This window comes from Pelodiscus sinensis, chromosome 3 (assembly GCF_052426305.1).
Source record: "Pelodiscus sinensis isolate ZL-2025 chromosome 3, ASM5242630v1, whole genome shotgun sequence".
Lineage (NCBI taxonomy): Eukaryota > Metazoa > Chordata > Testudines > Trionychidae > Pelodiscus > Pelodiscus sinensis.
Genome location: NC_143054.1, coordinates 61,528,196 through 61,549,367, shown reverse-complemented (window position 1 = coordinate 61,549,367; position 21,172 = coordinate 61,528,196). Strand labels below are relative to the sequence as shown.

Below are 21,172 nucleotides of genomic sequence, written 5' to 3'. Positions count from 1 at the left end.
GCTGGTCTTCAGCTAGTGCGCCCCCCCCCCCCCCCCCCAGCAGACCAAGCTTTTCTCCGGACGCCTGTGGTAGAGCAGCTGGGGCGCTGCCGGATGGTCCCGCAGCGCCGTTCTGGGTGCTACTGGACCAACCCAGCAGCACCCCAGCTGCTCTGCCCCAGGCGTCCCCAAGTCAGCCACTGCTGAAACTGACCAGCGATGACTACAAGAAGCCCAAGGCAGATTCAACTTAAGAAAGTCAGAACTGGCGTCCAGGTTCAGCCTGTTGAAACTGAGTTGCTCTGCCCCGGGCTTCCTGCAATCAGCTGCTGGTCAGTTTCAGCAGCGGCTGAATCTGGACGCCAGTTCCGACTTGCATACAGATTCAATTTAAGAACAAACCTACAGTCCCTATCTTGTACGTAACCCAGGGACTGCCTGTAATTCTGAACAGAGTCTGTTCATGCAGCAGATTTGATAATTGCCGAAGCTAGTTATGGATACGTGAAGGTTGTGTTGATGTGATGTGGCAGCTAATATCAGTATCTTCGTTATAATCAAATAAAATTGACCTTATACAGTGTAATTTTGTATTAGTTTCTGCTTAATAATTGTGAAGAGTTGAAATTGGCTTTTCAGGAATACAGGAGAGAATGGAGAAGTGTTCTCAAAATAAATAATTATGGAATCTCAAATAGAACATATAGGGGTCTTGTGTTTTGTTGTAGGATATTTACTGGATCCTAATGGAGAGAAGTGTGTAACTGCTCCTCGCCAAGTCTCTGCTTTGCATCATAAGGACATAACTGTGTCCTTAGTCGCGGCAAGTGATGGCGCTACAGTATGTGTTACTGAAAGAGGGGACATTTACTTGCTCACAGACTATCAATGCAAGAAGATTGCTTCAAGGTATGTATTTTTTTCTTCTACAGGGAAGTACAATACTGACTTAGTTTCATTGTGTTTTTCCTTTTTCAAACTAGAGAAGAGAAAAGATTTGGAGGGGGGAATATGTTTATGTTCAGGAGGTTTTTAACATTTTAAATTTCTTCTCCTTGGACTTCTTGAATTTGGATGTAATAGTTTATTCAGTGAAGGCATTGAAGCCTGGCCTTGTTTCTTTAATATATAGTTTTGTATTTGACTGTGAGTAAAATAGCTGTATGCCAATAGCTGAGTTAAAATACAGCTGTTACTCTGCATCTTCTAAAAGCCTTTTATATATAATTGGGTACTTTCAATGACTGAATATTTAAACAATACATCTGAAGGTTTTGGATGTAGAAAGATCAGTTGTATTCTATCTAAATGTCTTACTCTTAATTTTCTCTTCTAGCAGCTATCATTTCAGAATCTCCAGTCTTCTCAATTTGGTAATGATGGAGAAACTTCCATACTTATATGAAAACTCTTTAAATGCCTTCTTATTTAGGGCAGGGAGAAGAAAATTAGGCTCAAAATTTGACAGAGCTTATTTACTTTAAATCAGAGTGACTTAAGTCACTGTTGGTCAGTTAGTTTCCTAAAGAATGGTTAATTACCACTGTTTGGTATAATCCTTAAAGTAGATTTGAAACCAAATGTAGCCTTTAAATTATAAATTGGAAATTTGTGCTAACCAGGTTGTCTTCACTATATACATATTTATTTAAGCAATTGTATATCTTGACAATTTGTATAAATGTTAACTTTACACGTTTTTATGTTAAGAAAATATCTAGTAACAAATACATTTAACTTGGATTTGTGTCAAGCTGAATTTAGATGGACATCAGAATTCAAATAACATGCACAAAAGCAATATTTCAAGAGGTTTATCTGATTGCTAATGTGTCAAGTACATAAGTTTATAAAAACATGTTGCATTTAAAACTGATTTATTAAAAAATTAGGTATTCACTGTAGTTACTGAATTGATGGATTTTTTTTTTCTCATCACTATGGGCCTGATTTGTAAAATGTACCTAAATCAATGATATAAAAGTATGTGCCCAGCCTGCTTGTATAACAATTGGGATTTTCAACAGTACCGAAGAACCTCCAGAGACAAAGGCCTTGTCTCCCCTCCTACATAGGTTGATTTTTTTTTTTCTCAGCACTGGATTTTGTAAAGTCAAAGGTGCATGTCCCACCGTGTGCAGGAGTTCGAACTGGTGCGTCCCCAGTAGGGTGGCTACTATCGACTTTGACAGTGATTCACTGTGGATAGTGTGACAGGATCAGGCAGATGGCTATTGAAGAGTACTCAAAGGGATATATGTTAGCCCTAGATTAGAGGTGTCTCTCTTTTCCCTGGGTAAACTAGTGTGGGCTGGTCTAGAATCAGCAGCAACTTTCCAGAAGCAGTCTGGACAGTCTGGCTAGTTAGAACACCTGGTGCTAATTAGGAGACTTTCAGAGCCAAGGGAGTTAGGCTAATCTGATTGCCTGGGGCTAATCAAGAACCAGTTGAGACCCACTGTGACAGTTGACAAGAGCTCGATGGAAGCTTGCAATGCCAGCTAGCTGCTGGTTAGTTGGGAGTTAATTTGGAGTGGATAAATTTACAGTGGGAGCTGCTGTGATTTAAGTAGCCAAGACAATTAGTACTCCTCTATGAAGGATAGTCGCTCTGGGAAACATGCAGGACATAGTGAAAGACTTTGCTGCAATGTGGTTCCCTAACTCTGGTGGGGTGATAGATGGAACACACTTCCCTATCATAACCCACTTATAATGTGAACTCACCAGAAGTGCCCTTCCCACCATCAGGATCTGTCAGGGATATGTCCTAGGAGGAGGGCATTGTCTCCAAAGTTATGAAGAAGTTCTGGTTGTCAGTGAGCTCTAATGCTTCACTCAACCATTCTTCTCCTCCTCCTTCACAATGTCTTCCCTCCTGCTGCCTGAAGAGTCTCTTGGGAGCAATTCACAGAGTGGGTTGGGACACAGATGGGGTCTCGCCCCCCCTCCCCCGCAGAATCCCATGCAGCTGCTCATAGAAGTGTCACGTTTGCGGCAATTATTCAAAACATCGGTTTGCCTCCTTTGTCTTCTGGTACGCCTGCCTGAGCTCCTTCACTTTCACGCAGCACTGCTAGGCATCCCTGCATATCCTTTTCCCGCCAAGCCACGTGTCTTGGCATAGATATTGTTTCTTTTGCTGTGTCGTAATTCTGCATGCAGATTCATTGTATAGAAAACTTCCCTAATGCAGTTAAGTTCAGCTTAAATGCCTAATGTAGGTCAGATCAAAGAGAGCTAGGAGTCTGACTGGCTTAGGTGCATTTGAAAATCCTGTATCTTAAGGTCCCTGAAAACCTCTGAAAATCTGTATGGTATTGTTCAGGTTTTTAGAATTAATGAATCTTATCCTCCATCGCATGGTTTTTATAATAATGGAAGAACAAAACAAGCTCTTCTGTTTTTTAAACTCTCAATTGATTTTTCAACTTTAAACTATTTAAACTATTCCAGATGAAGTAAATATGATCTCTGTATCTGCTAGTTGAACTGAATCCAAAAGTAATTAAGGAAAAACCTTTTCTGCCAACAAACTGAGACACATTTGAAGAAATAAATATTAGCATTTATAATTGTGTAAAAACTTAAATACAGATCTTTCATGCAATATGTTATACTGTGATTCACACACAAAGTTATCCTCAAAAGAGAAGTATGTTTTCCCTAATTTTGTAATGCAACTTATTTAAAACTTGAGGAGGGCATATTGATGCAGAGTATTTATTTATTTATTTATGTTTATTTTAATAACTGACATAATTTCAAATTTCATTTTAAGAGGTTCATTTTTTAGAAGGGCATTTTATGTTTCAAAAAAAAATCTGACTTGTTTTTAAGTCAGTTTTTATCTATCCAGAAACTTGCTGAATTCTGTAAAGAGGAAATACGTATTGAATATCATAATATCCTACCACGATATCACAACTGTGGACAATAAGATCATCGTGGAGAGACTAAATGATTTCTTTGCATTGGTCTTCACGGCTCATGACGAGGGAGATTTCCAAACCTCAGCTGTTCATTCTAGGTGACAAATCTGCGGAACTGTCCTAGATGGACAGTTTAGAGGAGATTAGGTTAGAGGAGGTTTTGAACAAATTGGTAAACTAAACAGTAATAAGTCACCAGGGCTAAATGGCATTCACCCAAGAGTTCTGAAGGAACTCAAATGTGAAATTGCAGAACTACTAGCTATGGCTTGTAATCTGTCGTTTAAACCAACTTTTTGTACCAAATTACTAGAAGATAGTTTACGTGATGTCAATTTTTAAAAAAGACTTGAGGGGTGATCCCAGCCTGTAATTGTTGGGTAAGTCTAACTTCAGTACTGGGCAAATTGGTTGAAATTATAGTAAAGAACAGAATTGTGAGACACATAGATGAACATACTTTATTAGGAAAAATCATCATGGTTTCTGTAAGGGGAAATAAGGTCTCATCAAACTATTAGATTTCTTAGAGGGGGTCAACAAGCATGTGGACAAGGGGGATGTAATGTACTTAGATTTCCAGAAAGCATTTTACAAAGTCCTCGTATCACAGTGTGCCACACCATCATGTCACTTCCTGCTGGTCATGCATGGAATCCGCTCTAGGACCGAATTGAGCTAATTCTTCTGGCTGGTGTCTCACTTTACCTATTTTGGTTTTGCGCCTTATATTAGGGCCCATGTCCCTTCCATACTGTTGCGCTCTCTCTTCTGGGAACTGCCCTGCTGCAATGCCCCCACTCTCAGGGTCCTCCCACTCAGGCAACCCCCTATACCCACCTTGCCTCAGTGATCCTACTGCCAGTCAACATCTAGCCCCTTATCTCAGGGGCAAACTGCAGTCTGAAATGGCCACTTATCATAGTCAAGGGGTTGTAGACCTTCTGCCTTCTCCTGCACTGACTGCCTCCCTGTAACTCTCTGGTCTCCTCAGGCCTTATCTGACGCTCTGCAACCTGGGAGTTTGCCTGGCCAGAGCTCCCCAGCTCTGCCTTCCTTTTCCTCTATCTTAGGAAGCCTCTAGTTTACCTGGCAGCCAGGTCCTTCCTGCTCCACAGCTGGAGCAAGAGTGAGTGAGCCTTTACTCTCCTCCAGGAGCCCTCATTCATACAGTCTTCAGCTGGGCCCTAACTGGGGGATACATGCCACAGCTGCTTGCTCTCTCTTAGGCCACTTAAAGCAGACACCCCATCACAGACCCTCACCAAAGGCTCTTAAGCAAAGTAAGTTGTCATAGGATGAGAGGGAAGGTCCTTTCATGGATTGATAACTGCCTAAAAGAACAAAAGGTAGGAATAAATAGAGGTAACTAGTGGTGTCCTGCAGTTGTCTGTACTAGAACCTATCCTACTCAATATATTCATGAATGATCTGGAGAAAGGTGAAGTGGCAACATTTTGCAGATGATACAAAATTGCTCAAGATAGTTAAGACCAAAGTAATCTGTGAAGTGCTTCAAGAGGATCTGACAAAACTAGATTACTGGGCAACAAAATGGCAAATGAATTTTAATGTTGATAAATGCAAAGTAATGCATATTGAAAACATAATCCCAAATATGCTTATAAAATGATTGGGACTAAATTTGCTGTTCCTACTCAAGAGAAAGATCTTGGAGTTGTTGCACAGAGTTTTTCAAAAACATCCACCCAATGTGCTGCTGTAGTCATCAGATGGTAGATTTCAGTATCCTGACCAAAGGAAGAAAAGAGAGTAGTAAAACACACACCTTGGACTTCAAAAAAGCAGATTTTGACTCCCTCAGAGATCTGATGGGCAGAATCCCCTGGGATGCTAACGTGAAGGGGAAAAGGAGTCCAGAACAGCTGGCAGTATTTTAAAGAAGCCTTATTGAAGGCACAGAAAGAAACCATCCTGATGTATAGCAAGAGAGGCAAACATGGTAGGAGACCAGATTGGCTTACAGAGGAAATCCTTGGTGAACTTAAGCACAAAAAGGAAGCTTACAAAGAGTGGAAACTTGGACAAATGGCCAGGGAGGGGTTTAAATGTATAGCTCGAGAATGCCGGGAGTTATCAGGAAGGCAAAAGCGCAAATGGAATAGCGACTGGCTAAGGATGTGAAGGATAACAAGAAGGTTTCTATGGGGATGTTAACAAGAAGAAGGTGATCAGAGAGGGTGTGGGCCCCTACTGGATGAAGGAGGTAACCTAGTGACAGATGATGTGGGGAAAGCTGAAGTACTCAATGGTTTCTTTGCCTCAGTATTCACGGACAAGGTGGGCTAAGTGACGCAAGATGGGATGAAGATGGACAGCCCTTGGTGGGTAAAGAACAGGTTAGGAACTATTTAGAAAAGCTAAACGTACACAAATCCATGGGTCCGGACTTAATGCATCCGAGAGTACTGAAGGAGTTGGCAAATGTCATTGAGGAGCCTTTGGCCATTATCTTTGAAAAGTCGTGGAGGTCGTGAGAAATCCCGGATGATTGGAAAAAGGCAAATGTACTGCCAGTCTTCAAAAATGAAAGAAGGACAATCCAGGGAACTATAGGCCGGTCAGTCTTACCTCGGTTCCTGGAAAAATCATGGAAGGGATCCTTAAGGAATCCATTTTGAGGCACTTGGAAGAGAGGAAAGTGATCAGGAATAGTCAGCATGGATTCACAAAGGGCAAGTAGTGCCTGACCAATCTGATTAGCTTCTATGATGAGGTAAATGGCTTTGTGGACGTGGGAAAGTCGGTGGATGTGATATACCTTGACTTTAGTAAGGCTTTTGAGACGGTCTCCCACAATATTCTTTCCAGCAAGTTAAGGGAATGTGGATTGGATAAATGGACGGTAAGATGGATAGAAAGATGGCTAGAAGGTCGGGCCCAGCGGGTAGTGATCAACGGCTTGATGTCAGGATGTCGGTTGGTTTCTGGCGGAGTGCCCCAAGGTTTGGTTCTAGGACCGGTTTTGGTCAATATCTTTATTAATGACCTGAATGAGGGGATGAATTGCACCCTCAGCAAGTTTGTGGATGACACTAAGCTAGGGGGAGAGGTAGATTCGCTTGAGGGCAGAGATAGGGTCCGAGTGACTTAGACAAATTGGAGAATTGGGCCACAAGAAATCTGATGAGGTTCAAAAAGGACAAGTGTAGAGTTCTGCACTTGGGACGGAAGAATCCCAAGCATTATTACAGGCTGGGGTCCAACCAGCTAAGTAGTAGTTCAGCAGAAAAGGACCCGGAGGTTACAGTGGATGAGAAGCTGGATATGAGTCAACAGTGTGCCCTTGTAGTCAAGAAGACTAATGGCATATTAGGTTGCATTAAGAGGAGCATTGCCAGCAGATCCAGAGATGTCATTATTCCCCTTTATTCAGCTCTGGTGAGGTCACATCTGGAGTATTGTGTCCACTTCTGGGTCCCCCACTAGAAAAAGGATGTGGACACATTGGAGATGGTGCAGCGGAGGGCAACCAAAATGATTAGGGGGCTGGAGCATATGACAGATGAGGAGAGGCTGAGGGAGTTGGGTCTGTTTAGTCTGCAGAAGTGAAGAGTGAGAGGGGATTTAATAGCAGCCTTCAACTTCCTGAAGGGAGGTTCCAAAGAGGATGGAGAGAGGCTGTTCTCAGTAGTGACAGATGGCAGAACAAGGAGCAATGGTGTCAAGTTGTGGTGAGAGAGGTTGTCAGCCGATGGTCAGGGTAGGGTGTGTCCTATACCTGTCCCTTATGACTGGCTGAAGTTCTTTTAAATTGTGCTTGGTTCTGTTACAGCAACTGAAGGAGTCAGGTTAAAGCTTAAACAGTTACAGGTTTATTAAAAAGACTTATAAAAGCATATGGTTACAATGGCTATTGCTCTATTTCTTAACTGCTAGCAAATATAGATTTTAAACATGGTTACAGGAAAAAGGTAGATAGAAAATAGAAATAATGGTACCAACTGACAGCTTAATCTTTAAAGAGCTCTAAATCTATGTGTACACTTAAGACAAAGGACCACATCCAGGTACAATTTTTACCCCTTTCTGTGCCTCTCAACTCCAGCGTGTCAGACCAGGGCCGGTGTCTCAATTCCTAGGAAAGACGAATACGAGGTGGGCGTCCCCTCTGGAACCTCAGGAGATCAAACACCTAACCCGACCAGCAGATAGATGGTAGATTGACACTCAGAGAAAATGTGCTGCTGGACCCATCTATATACCCCTGGGGGCCCGTATCCTCTTTCTTATCTAAGATACCGAAATGTACTGGTCCGTTTTGTGGAGCCAGTTCTTACGAGCAAGTTTCAAGTTAATTTACACTTGCAAGAGAGAGAACTAAATTGTGTGTACTAGACATTTTTTTACTGGGCGAGAGATTCCCCCCCCTGCGGACGGCTGAGTGTTCGTATCAATATGGGTTAAGTCAAGGGCACTCTTTGGGTGTGTCTAGACTACCTAGTTTTGTCGACAATAGTGGACTTTTGTCGACAAAACAATACCAGCGTCTACACTACCGCGGAGTTCTGTCGACATAACGTCGACAGAACTCCGCGGTTTTGTCGACGCCGGTATGCCTCGTTTTACGAGGCATAACACTTTCTGTCGACAGAACTCTGTCGACAGGTGTTATTGCCTGTAACACTGCGTCCAGACTACGGAGTTCTGTCGACAAAGCGGCTTGCTTTGTCGACAGAACTCCATGTGTCTGGACGCAAATTGTCGACGGAAGTTTTGTCGACAGTATCTGTCGACAAAACTTCCGTCGACAAAACGCGGTAGTCTAGACGTACCCTTTGGCAGCCTCTTGGTCAGCAATTGGCATATCTCTTTTTACAGCCATTCACGGTCACAGCAGCCTGGGCCTTCTGTTCTGTGTGCCCTGCATGCTCCAGTCAAGCAAAAATGGATGTTACAAGGGGGGTTCCTGTCTGGCTACATTGGTCCAGGTTGGATATTAGGAAAAACTATTTCACTAGGAGGGTAGTGAAGCACCAGGATGGGTTACCTAGGAGAGTGGAGTCTCCATCCCTACAGGTGTTTAAGTCTCAGCTTGACAAAGCCCTGGCCGGGTTGATTTAGTTGGGATTGGTCCTGCCTAGAGCAGGGGGCTCGACTTGATGACCTTCTGAGGCCTCTTCCAGCTCTATGGTTCTATGATTCTATCTTATTGCCTCTATATAAATACATGGGACACCCACATCTTGAATATTGTATTCAGATGTGGTCACCGTATCTCAAAGATATCTTGGTATTGGAAAAAAGTTCAGAAAAGGACCAAAAAAATGATGAAATGAATGGAAGAGCTGCCATATGAGGAGAGATTAATAAAACTGGGACTTTTGAGCTCGGAAAAGAGAAAACTAAGGGAGAACATGATAGAGGTCATCATGACTGGTGTGGAGAAAGACTTACACAAGTGGTTCTGTAACACCTTAAGGCGGGGGGCGAAGGAGGTGAGAGAGAGAAAAAACCATCTATCATGGTCACAACCCATTTCTTCAGATGAGTGGGTGTGGAGAAATAAAGAAGGAAAAGTTATTTACCTGTTCCCATAACACAGGAACTAGAAGTCACCAAATGAAATTAATAGGTGCAGGTTTAAAACAAATAAAAGGAAGTCTTTCTTCACACAGTGCATATACAGTCAGCCTGTGAAACTTCTTGCCAGAGGATGTTGTGAAGACCAGGACTTTAATGGGGTTCAAGAAAGAACTAGATACATTTATGGAGGAAAGAGCCATTACTGGCTATTAGCCAGGATGGGCAAGAATGATTTGCCTACCCTCTGTTTGTCACAGCTGGGAATGGGCAACGGGATGGCTCACTTGATAAATACATGATCTGTTTATTCCCTGTGGGGCACCTGGCCCTGGCCACTGTCAGAAGACAAGACATTGAGCTAGGTGGACCTCGGGTCTGAGCCACTACAGCCCTTCTTATGTTCTTAAATAATTAAGTTTGAATTAAGGGGTGATGGATATGATCTTGAAACTAGAGGAAGAGGAACCTTTCAGTGTAAAACATTTTATGTGTAGCATTCTAGTGTTTTCAGGAGACTGTCAATACTGTAAGTCCTGCAGGAACCTAATTTTTGCATGCTTAGTATAACTTTGCTTAATGATCACTTGTATGATTCTTTGGGCTGTGAATACAGATCTCCTAATACAGTGTTCAGATTGTGGTGTTGGGAGCTTTACTTATCCCCTACTCTACAGGCAGTCCCCGGGTTACGTACAAGATAGGGACTGTAGGTTTGTTCTTAAGTTGAATCTGTATGTAAGTCGGAACTGGCGTCCAGATTCAGCCGCTGCTGAAACTGACCGCCAGTTCTGACTTACATACAGATTCAACTTAAGAACCCCAAGCGTCCCCAAGTCAGCTGCTGCTGAAACTGATCAGCGGCTGATTCCAGGACGCCTGGGGCAGAGCAGCTGGGGTGCTGCTGGGTTGCTTCAGTAGCACCGCTCCTCGCTCCTTGGCACTACTGGACCAACCCAACAGCACCCCAGCTGCTCTGCCCCAGGCGTCCTGATTCAGCCACTGCTGAAACTGACCAGCAGCAGCTGAATCAGGACCTGGGGCAGAGCAGCTGGGGTGCTGCCGGGTTGGTCCAGTAGTGCCCAGAGCGGCGCTGCAGGGCCAATCGGCGCCCCAGCTGCTCTGCCCCAGGGTCCACAACAAAAGCCTGGTCTGCTGGCTTTGCTCTGGCAAAGTCTCAGAGGTGAGGGACCCCGCCACGGCTGCGGCTTCGCTCCCGGTGCCTGTGGTCTGCTGGGGACCGTCTCCAGCAGACCAGGGGCACCGGGACTGAAGCCGCAGCAGCAAAGCCTCTGGCAAAGCCTCAGAAGCACGGGAACCCGCCGCTGCTGCGGCTTCAGTCCCGGTGCCCCGGTCTGCTGGAGACGGTCTCCAGCAGACCACAGGCACCGGGAGCAGCTTACGAACGGGGCTTTCCCGCCCCGGAGCTCGCAGGCAGCAATCCGCCACCTCGTCCTCCGGGGCGAGAAAGCCCCGTTCATAAGTGCGGATCCGCGTAAGTCGGGGACTGCCTGTACTGAAAACAGGCACCCTTTTGTACTTAGTTTATTTTACCATGTCCACTCTTTACAACTGTCTAGACATCCTGTAAAACCTTTTGGTAGCAGTCTTTATAATGTAAAGGGTGGGGAGAGTAGCCTTTTTTACTTCTTTCCCTCTGGGTGAGATTGGTCAAATGGATCAGTTTGTGTTGAGGAAATAACACAGAAACGAAAGATGAATTGGTAACTAATTTTGTTTTCATACTGTGCTCTGTGACTCCTCCCTTTTTCAATTCAATAGAAGTAACTTTAAAAAAAAGTATTAAATGCCAAAATTGTCCGAAGCAGCTATAATTCTCTCCCAGGGCTCTTGAGCTTGAAGTTTATTTTTAGGTTTTTTTACTTGTTCACCAGTTCTTTACAATAGGATATTCTCCCTGTAGAGACAAAGGTAACCTGTTTTGAAGAATGGATGGACATGAGATATCTGAAGCCGCAAAAATGTTCTGTTTTTAAGGACTTGTAGACCTACCACAAGGGAAAATTAAACATCATCATAGTAAAAAACTATGTATGTTACCTTAGTTGTTTTTTAAAGTGATTCTGTACATGTAAATCACTTCCTTATACATGTTTAATATTTCTCCTAAAAATCATTGTTATCTTTCCTTTTGTGTTCATTCAGACAGTTGAATCTAAAAAAGGTTCTTGTTAATGGGGGATATTTGGAATACAAGATGGATCCTCAACATCTCAAAGAAAATGGGGGTCAAAAGGCTTGCATTCTTGCCCTGGATGAAGCTGGAAGAGTAAGTTGTCTACCTAATATATTAATTCTTTTGAAATTACAGGTATATTGAAAGGGATTGATAAATTGAGAGCAGAATCAGTTGGGGCTCCTCAATGTGTTTTAACTTCTCTGTGAAGACAGGCCCAGCGAGGAAAATAACAGAACACAAGTGGGCATCTCTTTTAACCCACTCAATTTAGGCTCATGAGTACAGGAACTGTAATTGACAGGTATTTTTTTTCCTCTCTTCTTTTTTTGTTATACATTTTGGATTCCCATTTCCCTCCCTTCCCCCCCCCCCACTCCAGCTCATCTGAAGAAGTGGGTTTTTCCTATGAAAGTTCATGATACTATACATATTTTTGTTAGTCTCTAAGATGCTACTCATTGTTTTTAAAGCTACAAGACTAACATGTCTACCCCTCTGAGAATTCTATTTTTTGATAACGGAAGATGGATGGCATCTGAATTCGGGGTGCGTGTCACCTGGTTGAAAAATTCATCATCATTAACCCAAAGAACAGTTATTTAAGAACTTCTCTGCACTAGCTTGTACTTTCTTTGCAAGATGTTTTCTCCACTTCTGCCATCCCTTCAGTTTCATCACAGAAATGTCTGCTTGTTCCACATCACTTTTAGTTTGCTGACATCAATGGGAGAGACATTGAAAAAAGAACCTGATGGCCTGGGTGCTATTTTTTTTTATGAGATAGTGAGAAAATTAAGTGTGAGCCACTTTTTTAGCTCCTAATTTTTTTTTTTGTTCTGTTTGTTGCTATACAAGTACAAATTGTTACACGCTTAACATTTGTCAGGATGTTGTCTAAATTGCCATTTTGAGAGAGGCCAGTATTATGGTCTGAAAATATCCATTCCTTAGCTGCCAGAGTTCTAAGATATGATTGGTACTCTAGCATGAACCACTATACAAGTATACAACAGGGTGGAACCTCTGTTTTGTGTGTCTTCTGTTGCTTAGTGTGATCAAAACCTATCTTAAAGACATTACATTGACAATGCAGTACCTCCTCACTTGACATGGTAGTTCTGTTTCTGAAAAATGCTGCTTTGAGCAAACAATGTTAAGTGAATCCAATGTCCCCATAAGAATTAATGTTACTTAGGTTTATGTTCCAGGGAAATATTTTTCAGCAAACAAAATAAATTGTATGTGTATATACACTGTACATTTTTTAAAAATTAAACAAACAGTACTGTACACAGCCATGATGATTGTGAGGCGCGGTTGAGATGGTCGAGTCAGAAGGTGAAATATTTTCCAGGAAATGTCTTGCTGATAAATGATGAACTGGCATTCAGTACTCTTTCAATGGATAACATGTTGTTAATCTAGCCCCTCACTTTACAAGGCAGCATGGACTGAGGCTAGAGGCAGAAAACACAATAGATGCAAAGGAATAGCTTCAAACGCTTTTGCAGAAATTGAACATGATGATGAACTCCCACTATCCAACTGGCGTTCACCACTCTCTCGTCTGGGTGCATACACACCTGCATAGTCCTAAGAACGGTGTGTGACACACACACACACACACACACACACACACACACACACTCTCTCTCTCTCTTCCTCTTCCTCTTCCTCTTTCTCTTAAAACACACCCAGAAAGAGAAAGAGGCGACAGAGATGTGCATTGTCCCTTTAAGTTTACTGACCCCACTTCAAGTACATTGCCCTTGTAAGTAGACCAGGAAGTCCAGACACAAGATTCTATAGCTATGATATCCTGCTTTGTAGAGGAGGTGTACTGGACTGGTGTACTGGACTGACATCAGCACCCCTCTTGCCCTGTCTCCCTCCTCCACACAGCAAGCAGGAGGTTCTCTGGAGCCACTCCAAGGGAGAGGGCAGGAGCAGCATGGCAGTCCAAGGGAGGAGCAGCTGAACTGCAGTTGCATACCTTTCAGGGACCTTAGGGGAGCTGATGGGGCCAGAGTGTTACAATTCTCCCATGGTTCCAAATCCCCACAAGGACAGGCTTCCCGAAAATCCTGTAAGTAGTGGACAAAATGGGCAGCCAAACGACATTATAAGGGAGCACTGCATAATTGTAAACAAGCATATGCTCTAACAGATAAGCAAAGTATCAATGAAACATTAACTAGGACATTAAGTGAGGAGTTACTGTACAATATATAGTACATCTGACCACACTTAAAAGGTTACATGCCATAACCAATGAGTGGCTTCGTATATATATTTAATTGCAGACCGTTGTATGGTCTTATAATGTGAAAATGCAGAAGAATTTACTAAAACTTTCCATATTATAGTGACTATGCCTAGAAACCCTCAAAACTCAAAGCATCCTAGAATTAGATTGCTCCAAGTTCTAAACTTGCAGCACCATCTAGTGGTGTTTATGAAATTTTTGCTTCATGAAAATGCTGCAGTGGGGGAGAAATCTAAAATTGTGCTTGCACATTTAAAAAAAAAAAAAAAGGGAAGATCTGAACTGGTGGTCCTCTCTGAAATTTTCTGTCTTCACTTTTGCAACCTGACTGAGCTCAGTTTTTATAGGACAAAGCGAGTTTTTGGTAGGTCCATCTAGTCTTTCAAATTAGATGGCAATGTTTTCTCAAGACATTCATGAGTGTACATATGCATGCTGTAGCCCATGTGATTTATGAAGTTACCAGGCCTGTGAGCTCCCAGTGGGCTGCGATATCTTTATTCCCAGAGTCACTCGAATCATCGATATAAATAATCATAGCTCTATTTATTTCAGTAGAGTTATACAAATTTATGCCAGATAATGTGCAAATAAAATTTTTGTGAGTATCAAGGTTGTCTTAGACACAAACATCACAAATGACTGCTTGGAAAGGGGAGGACTAGGGATATTAAAATGAGTTTGTTTAAATATGTAACCACTAAACATTTCAGTGGTTACACGTGGGGAGTGCATGTGAGGAGCTGGCTTTTAAGCTGGCTTCCTGCTAGCACTGGCTCTCGCCTGCCCCCCCTCCATGCTGCTGCATCCATTGCAGCAGCATGGGGTGGCGGGAGGGAGGCAAAGCTGGCTCACTGTGAGCACTGGCCTCTTCTGTCCCCTCTCCCCCGTGCTGCTGTCTGTGATGCGGAGGCTGCGGGGGGAGGCGTGGAAGGGACTGCATGTAACTTCCCATTAACTGATGAACCCATCAGGCTCATCGGTTAATCGTGTACATAGTTACACTTTTACATCCCTAGAGGGGAGCCCCTCATACTTTTCAGCACTGAATCAATACTTAGTGGTCTGGCTTTATCTTGCCACTCCACGTGCAGTACTGAAAGGAAAGGAACCTTGTTACATAGCTTCCCTCCATGACATTACTCAGGGTACAACCTGGAGTGATGAATAGCTGTATCCTCTCTGTTCTCCAAGGTTGGGGTGCTTTTTACACTGCTTTGCTGTGAGAACTTCAACTTGTGGTCTGCTCATAAACAGCCTTCACATGTAAATTACTCCCAGTTATAATACATCAGTGTTGTTGCCAGTCCCCTTTGATTTACATTGTGGAGGAACCAGCAAATTCCCAGTCCCAGACTTTATCCAGAATCTAGTACTGCCCAACTCTTTTGGTCCATATGTGCTCACATAAAGCCTGTCATTTGATTAATTCGGAAAGTGATATACACAAATCCTGTTACTTCAAATGGAGTTTCCCACACACTTCAGTGCAATCATACAGGTTCAGATAAGACAAAAAAGCATTTATTAACTATGAAAAGATTTTAAGTGATTACCAGTAATGAGGCATAAAACTCAGAATTGGCAAAAGGAAACTGCAACTAATGCCTAACTTAACAAGCTAGGTCAGGAGTGGGGAACCTGCGGTCCCTGGGGTTGCCTGGATCCAAACCCGGAGGCTCAGGGCTCCTACCCCCCCCCGCATTGAGGAGCCTGTGCTGACACTCTAGCACCATTCTGCTATCCCACCATGGGGCTAGAGCACACAAAATCTACTTGCTTGGGAGTCAGTGGCTTCCGGCCTGAAAAAGGTTCCCTGACCTGAACTAGGTGAATTCAAAACAAAGGTTTCTTTTAACACGTATTGCAACAGGCTTACTGGTTGAATTTCTGGGAGTCCGGCTCCCTCCCCTCAATCCAATGCTGCTGCTTTTTTCCTTAAGTGTTGTCAATGCTGTGAGTAGGGATTAAAGGGGAGAGAATTTGAGGTATCTAATCTTGTTCTTATATTTCTTTCTCGTCTGTGAGAAATATCTCCAGCTGAGAGTCAGGTGGCAGAGAGACTGAATAGATGGGAATCACAAGCTGTTTCTATGCCATGATAAAGATTTTTTTTTCACTAACAAAAACATAAGAAAGTACTCCTCCCCATAATATACAATTAACCTGTGGAACTCATTGCTATGGTATATTGTGAAGGTGAAAACTATAACACAGTTCAAAAAAAGGAGTAAATAAGTTCATGGAGGATAGGTCCATCAGTGCTGTTAGCTAAAATTCAGGGATGCAGTCCCATACTTTGGGTATCAGTAAGACTCTGGCTGCCAGAAGCTGGAATTAGATGGCAAGATGGATCGCTCAATAATTGTCCTATTTTGTTCATTCCCTCTGAATCATCTGGCACTGGCTACTGTAAGAACAAGATATTGGCTTAGAGGGTCATTGGCTGTACATATCATTTTAATAATTTTTTTTTAATTGTAAGAAGATAAAAATAAGGTGTGGTGTTTTTTTGGGGGGGGGGGGGGAGTGTTATTAGTCTGATAGTTAAAGAAAGGTATATTGTGTTCTTGAAATGTTAGGGGATCTTCATTCTTACATTCTTTTGAATGTTACCTGGTATTAGGAAAAAAGGGACTAGAAGACCAATATAGCCAAATAACTAAGAGGTAAAGTCTACTTATCACTTGATAGGAATTTCCCTCATACCCTTCTAGTTCTCTTTGAACAAGATACTTCATTTGGATTCTATTCAAGTGCAAGAAGAAAGAGGGGAAAGTATAGCTGTAATCCTAATTGCTTCATAATCTAGCTACTTCCTAGTAATTTCTTCAGTTTTCTGCTATTTTATTCTAAAATATAGCAACAGTAGACTCCTACCTTTTTAGAATGGTACTTGAAAGTAAAAATTGTAGGTAAGACCATCAAAACATGGTAGGTTATCTAGTAAAGAAGTGTTTAAAAAAATCGTTAATGGTCAGGACATTTTTTTATATCGGAGCATCTCCCTTTATTGCTCAAAGTGAAATAAATAATTCCAATAAAATTCCAATGTTAATGCATAATCTCTCCTCTGTTTTCCAATAATTTTGAAACTATGTGCTTCTGTTTTAATAACGATCACTGTGACTTGCTTTTTTCTAAAGATTTCTAAATTCTCTAACACACTCCCCCATATCTTAATATTTTAGGTGTTTTGCTGGAAGTCTTCCAACAGTCCTATGAAGCAGTGTCGATGGGTCTATGGCCGTTCAGTCTTCATGTCTGATGTTGCTTTAAATAACAATGAAATAATGTTCGTCACACAGGATGGGGATGCATTTACAGGAAAGTGGGTGGAAGGAGGAAAAAAAGCTTCTGAAAAGAAAGGTTAGTTTATGCTTTTAAAGAGTACATGACAATATTTTATAACCCATTTCTAATTCAACAAATACCTATATTCCCAGTCTCTTTCTTCTCACACCTAACATTTGTAATTATTTTCGTGTTTTGATTTGGGAGAGGGAATTTTCTCTTCTTACTCAATCTCCCTGATGTATTAATAGTGTGTGATAGACTATCTCTACTTTCTCCACGATTAAAAGAAACTAGCGGGTTGTGCCCTCTGCTCTGTATGCTCACCAACAGCCTTCTTTCTCTCTGGCTGCTTTTGCTTTCGTGGCCAGAGAGCCTGAAGACATCATTCTTTTGTGCATCAGGAAAAACCTTTATTTATATACAGAGATAGGAGAGAGTTGGCACTTTTCAGTTAGTTTAGTTTTTGCTCTATTTTTTACCCTCTGCCATGTTCTGTTTAACTTGTTTGTAGAGACATGGTGCACAAGCTGTAGCTTGAATAACTCATGTTGAAAAGGTCCAATCTTCATGTCGGTGTTTCTCAAAAGCGGGCCATGGGCCCACCCAGTAAGCTGCTAGTGAGCCCACACAGCTTTACTTACCTAAAGTGTCTGTAGCCACGGAGCCTTGCAGCTCCCATTGGCTGTGGTTCACCGATTCCTGCAGCTCCCCTTGGTTGGAAATGGTGAACTGAAGCCAGTGGGAGCTGGGAGGTTCCATGGCTACAGAACCTTTTAGATAAACAAAACTATATGGGCCTGCCAGCAATTTACCCAGGAGGGCCTATGGCCTAATTTGAGAAACACTGGTTTATGTGAATATTAGTGAACCTGAAATATGCTGGATGTACAGCACTGGGAAATTAGGTTCTCTGTCAGTAAAATAATGATATAAGAAAGAAGAGGAGTGTATGCTTCTTCACACTGCCCTTTTTCATAGAGACTGCTTATAGAAAACTCTGGTCTTCCGACGAAGTGGGCTGTGCCCACGAAAGCTCATGATACCATCTACATGTTTTGTTAGTCTATAAAGTGCTACCAGATCATTTGTTGTTTTTTAAGTTTATCCTGTACAGACTAACTCAGCTACCCCCTGAAGCTTATAAATCTGAAGGTTATTCAGTTCAGTCCTTGTATTCTTTGTTGCATCTGCTGACAAAGGGTCTCAGCTGTAGGAGATTTTTTGAAATGGGAAACATGTTTGATAGGCATTGTGTGAAAACATCAACTCTGCTCACATGGGCCAACTGAAAGTCCACAGATGTAACGATTTTGTCACCTCTAGTCTGGGAGGGTTTGGACTTTTATGTCCTATGGTTGAATGGCAATATCACATTTCTGGACCTTAATGTTCAGTTTATCATTAAGTTTTAAGCTTCCACTCTTATATTCCTTCATAGCAAGGTGTTCCCATTCCCTCTCAAAACACTGAGTTAGCCCATCAGTTTTCCTGTTTTGCTTGTCTGCTTTCCAAGAAGGTCTCCTGTCATGGTAATTCTTCCTCCATCATCTCAGGTCTCCTAGCCCTGTAAAGTGTGAGAACACAGGAATCTGTTTAATTTGGACCTCCCACATGGCAGTGTATGATACACTTGTAGACTCCTAGAGTAGTCTTAAAATACTATAATGCATTAAAATGTTTTCATTCCTGAAAGATATTGAATCAAAGGCCTTTGTAGTCTTGAGTTAACTCTTGCTGTCCTTGTTCTGGACTGGGGACATCATAAATGTTTTGGATCAGCAGAAATATCTTTTTGTTTATTACTTGTGTTCTGTGCTTTAGGACTACAATTTAAGAAGCACAGAATTTTAATATCTCTTTAAAAAAGCCCAAATGGAATGAATTATCTTTAGTAATACTTCCTGATGTTCATTATTCAGAATTCACTTGCCACAAAGTTATAATGAATACAATTATTTCTATTTTTGAAGTTTTCGAAGGTGAAGATTTATCATGAATATATGAACGGGACATTCTGTGCATTATATCTTGCTAGTGTTGTAACTGAAGTACAGCAGAAAAAGCTATACCATCTTATGTTACAGATCAGTTTCAGCAGCGGCTGAATAGGGGTGCCTGGGGCAGAGCAGCTGGGGTGCTGCTGTGTTGGTCCCGTAGCGCCGCCCCTCGGCACTGCGGGACCAATCCAGCAGCACTCCGGCTGCTCTGCTCCAGACGTCCCCAAGAGCAGCTGGGATGCTGCCGGGTTGGTCCCGCAGCTCCGAGGGCTGGCGCTATGGGACCAACCCAGCAGCACCCCAGCTGCTCTGCCCCCGGCTACCCCGATTCAGCTGCTGGTCAGTTTCAGCAGTGACTGAATCGGGGAAGCCAGGTGCGGAGCAGCTCCAATTGTCCGGCTGCCCTGAGCACTTCCGGGTTCCTGATGGTGCCGGACCATCAGGAGTGCTGGAGCATTGGATGCTGGACTAATGGAGTTTTACTGTATTAAGATTATGGCTCAGATTTGTGAAGCTTTGGATGTTGCTATGCTTAGCAGTGCAACACCCTAGTCTCATTTTCAAAAGGGATACTCTGTCTCTTAAATGCCTTCAGAAAATAATATAGGCTTCTAAATCAGTTAGGGTTTGCAATGCTGATTAAATACCTTTAAATATTTAAATTTATCTCTTTAGGCATGCAGTTTCTGATTGCAGTCAACATTATTTGGGCCAAAGTCTTCAATCTCATCTCTGTTACAGCTTTGTTGACTCCAGCTAATTGGGCTCACATCAGTAATTAACTTTGTTCTGTGTTTTGTCAGTTAAATCTTAGTTAACTCTTCCATATTTTCCCATTATCTCTTTAACAGAGGTTGTATCAAGCCTTCAGAATTCCTCATACGAAGTGTCTTGTCACTGTGATACAAACAGTGTATATGAAAGAATTCGACTCGAGAAGCTTGCTTTTGTCCACAGAGCGGTTAGTGTTACCACAGATCCTAACGGATGTAACTTTGCTGTTTTACAATCAGATCCTAAAACAAGGTATATTTCAGATATCTGCGGTTGTAACTTCAGTTGTTGAAAGTACAGAGAGGGAGTGGGTGTAAAGCATTTTCCTGTTCCATTAACAATCTTGTTCTGTCTTAATTGTCAATCAAAATTTCTGCTTTATAAATGTCCATCTTTGCTCCTCCAAAGATCATAGTAAATATGATTATCTTGTCTTAGTGCTTGTTTGTAGACAACTATGTTGAGATTGTTTATTCCAAAAGCCTTGCATTAGGACATGTCTCTACTAGAACTGCTGCAGTGTAGACATATACAGTACTACAGCAATGGTCTCCAACCTTTTTAACCACAAGAACACTTTTTCAGTTTAAGTGCAATGTAAGATCTACCTCAAAGCCAAATACCCTTGCCCCACTTCCTTCCCACCCCTTCTTTGAGGCCTCATCCTGCTCACTCTATCCCCCTTTTTCCCGAACCTCATTCGCTTTCACCAGGCTGGGATAGGGGTGCAGGCTCTGGTCTTGGGCCAAGAGTAAGGAGTGTGGGAAGGGCTCTGGCCTTAGCCCAAGATGTGGAATTGGGCCCAGAAGGGGTTTGAGGGTGCAAGCTCTGGGAAGGCGTTTGGATGTAGGGGAACTCACATCTGGGCAGGAGGTTGGGTGTAGAAGGAGGTTCAGTGCTGGTACAGGGGTTCAGGAAGCAGGCTCTGGCTGGACACCATTAACGGAGACAACTTCTGGGTGTTGGAACAATGGATTTAAGGCGGCCTTACTCCTGCCTTGGCCATGCACCACTCCTGAAAGCAGCTGGCATGTACAACAGTGGCTGCATGGTGCCATGTGCTGCCCCTCATTTATAAGCATTGAGCCCACAGTTCCTACTAGTCACAGTTCCCCATTCTTGATCAATGGGACCTGCAGGAGTGGTGTCTGCAGGCAAGGACAGCATGTGGAGACCCCCTGTT

The 21,172-nt window shown here is 42.6% G+C and overlaps 1 protein-coding gene across 4 annotated transcripts in view; it reads left to right on the top strand.

The window, feature by feature from the left end:
* IBTK (inhibitor of Bruton tyrosine kinase) overlaps positions 1-21,172 on the top strand; it is a 116,881-nt gene that overhangs the window by 21,868 nt on the left and 73,841 nt on the right. For all 4 annotated transcript variants that reach the window (XR_012902586.2, XM_075923811.2, XM_006115894.5 and 1 more), the window contains exons 8-11: positions 708-888; positions 11,622-11,745; positions 17,113-17,290; positions 20,067-20,241. Coding sequence is in view for 3 of the 4 variants with exons in the window: in XM_075923811.2 (XP_075779926.2) it covers positions 708-888; positions 11,622-11,745; positions 17,113-17,290; positions 20,067-20,241 (658 nt within the window). In the remaining variant the exon portion in view is untranslated. The remainder of the gene's footprint in view (positions 1-707; positions 889-11,621; positions 11,746-17,112; positions 17,291-20,066; positions 20,242-21,172) is intronic.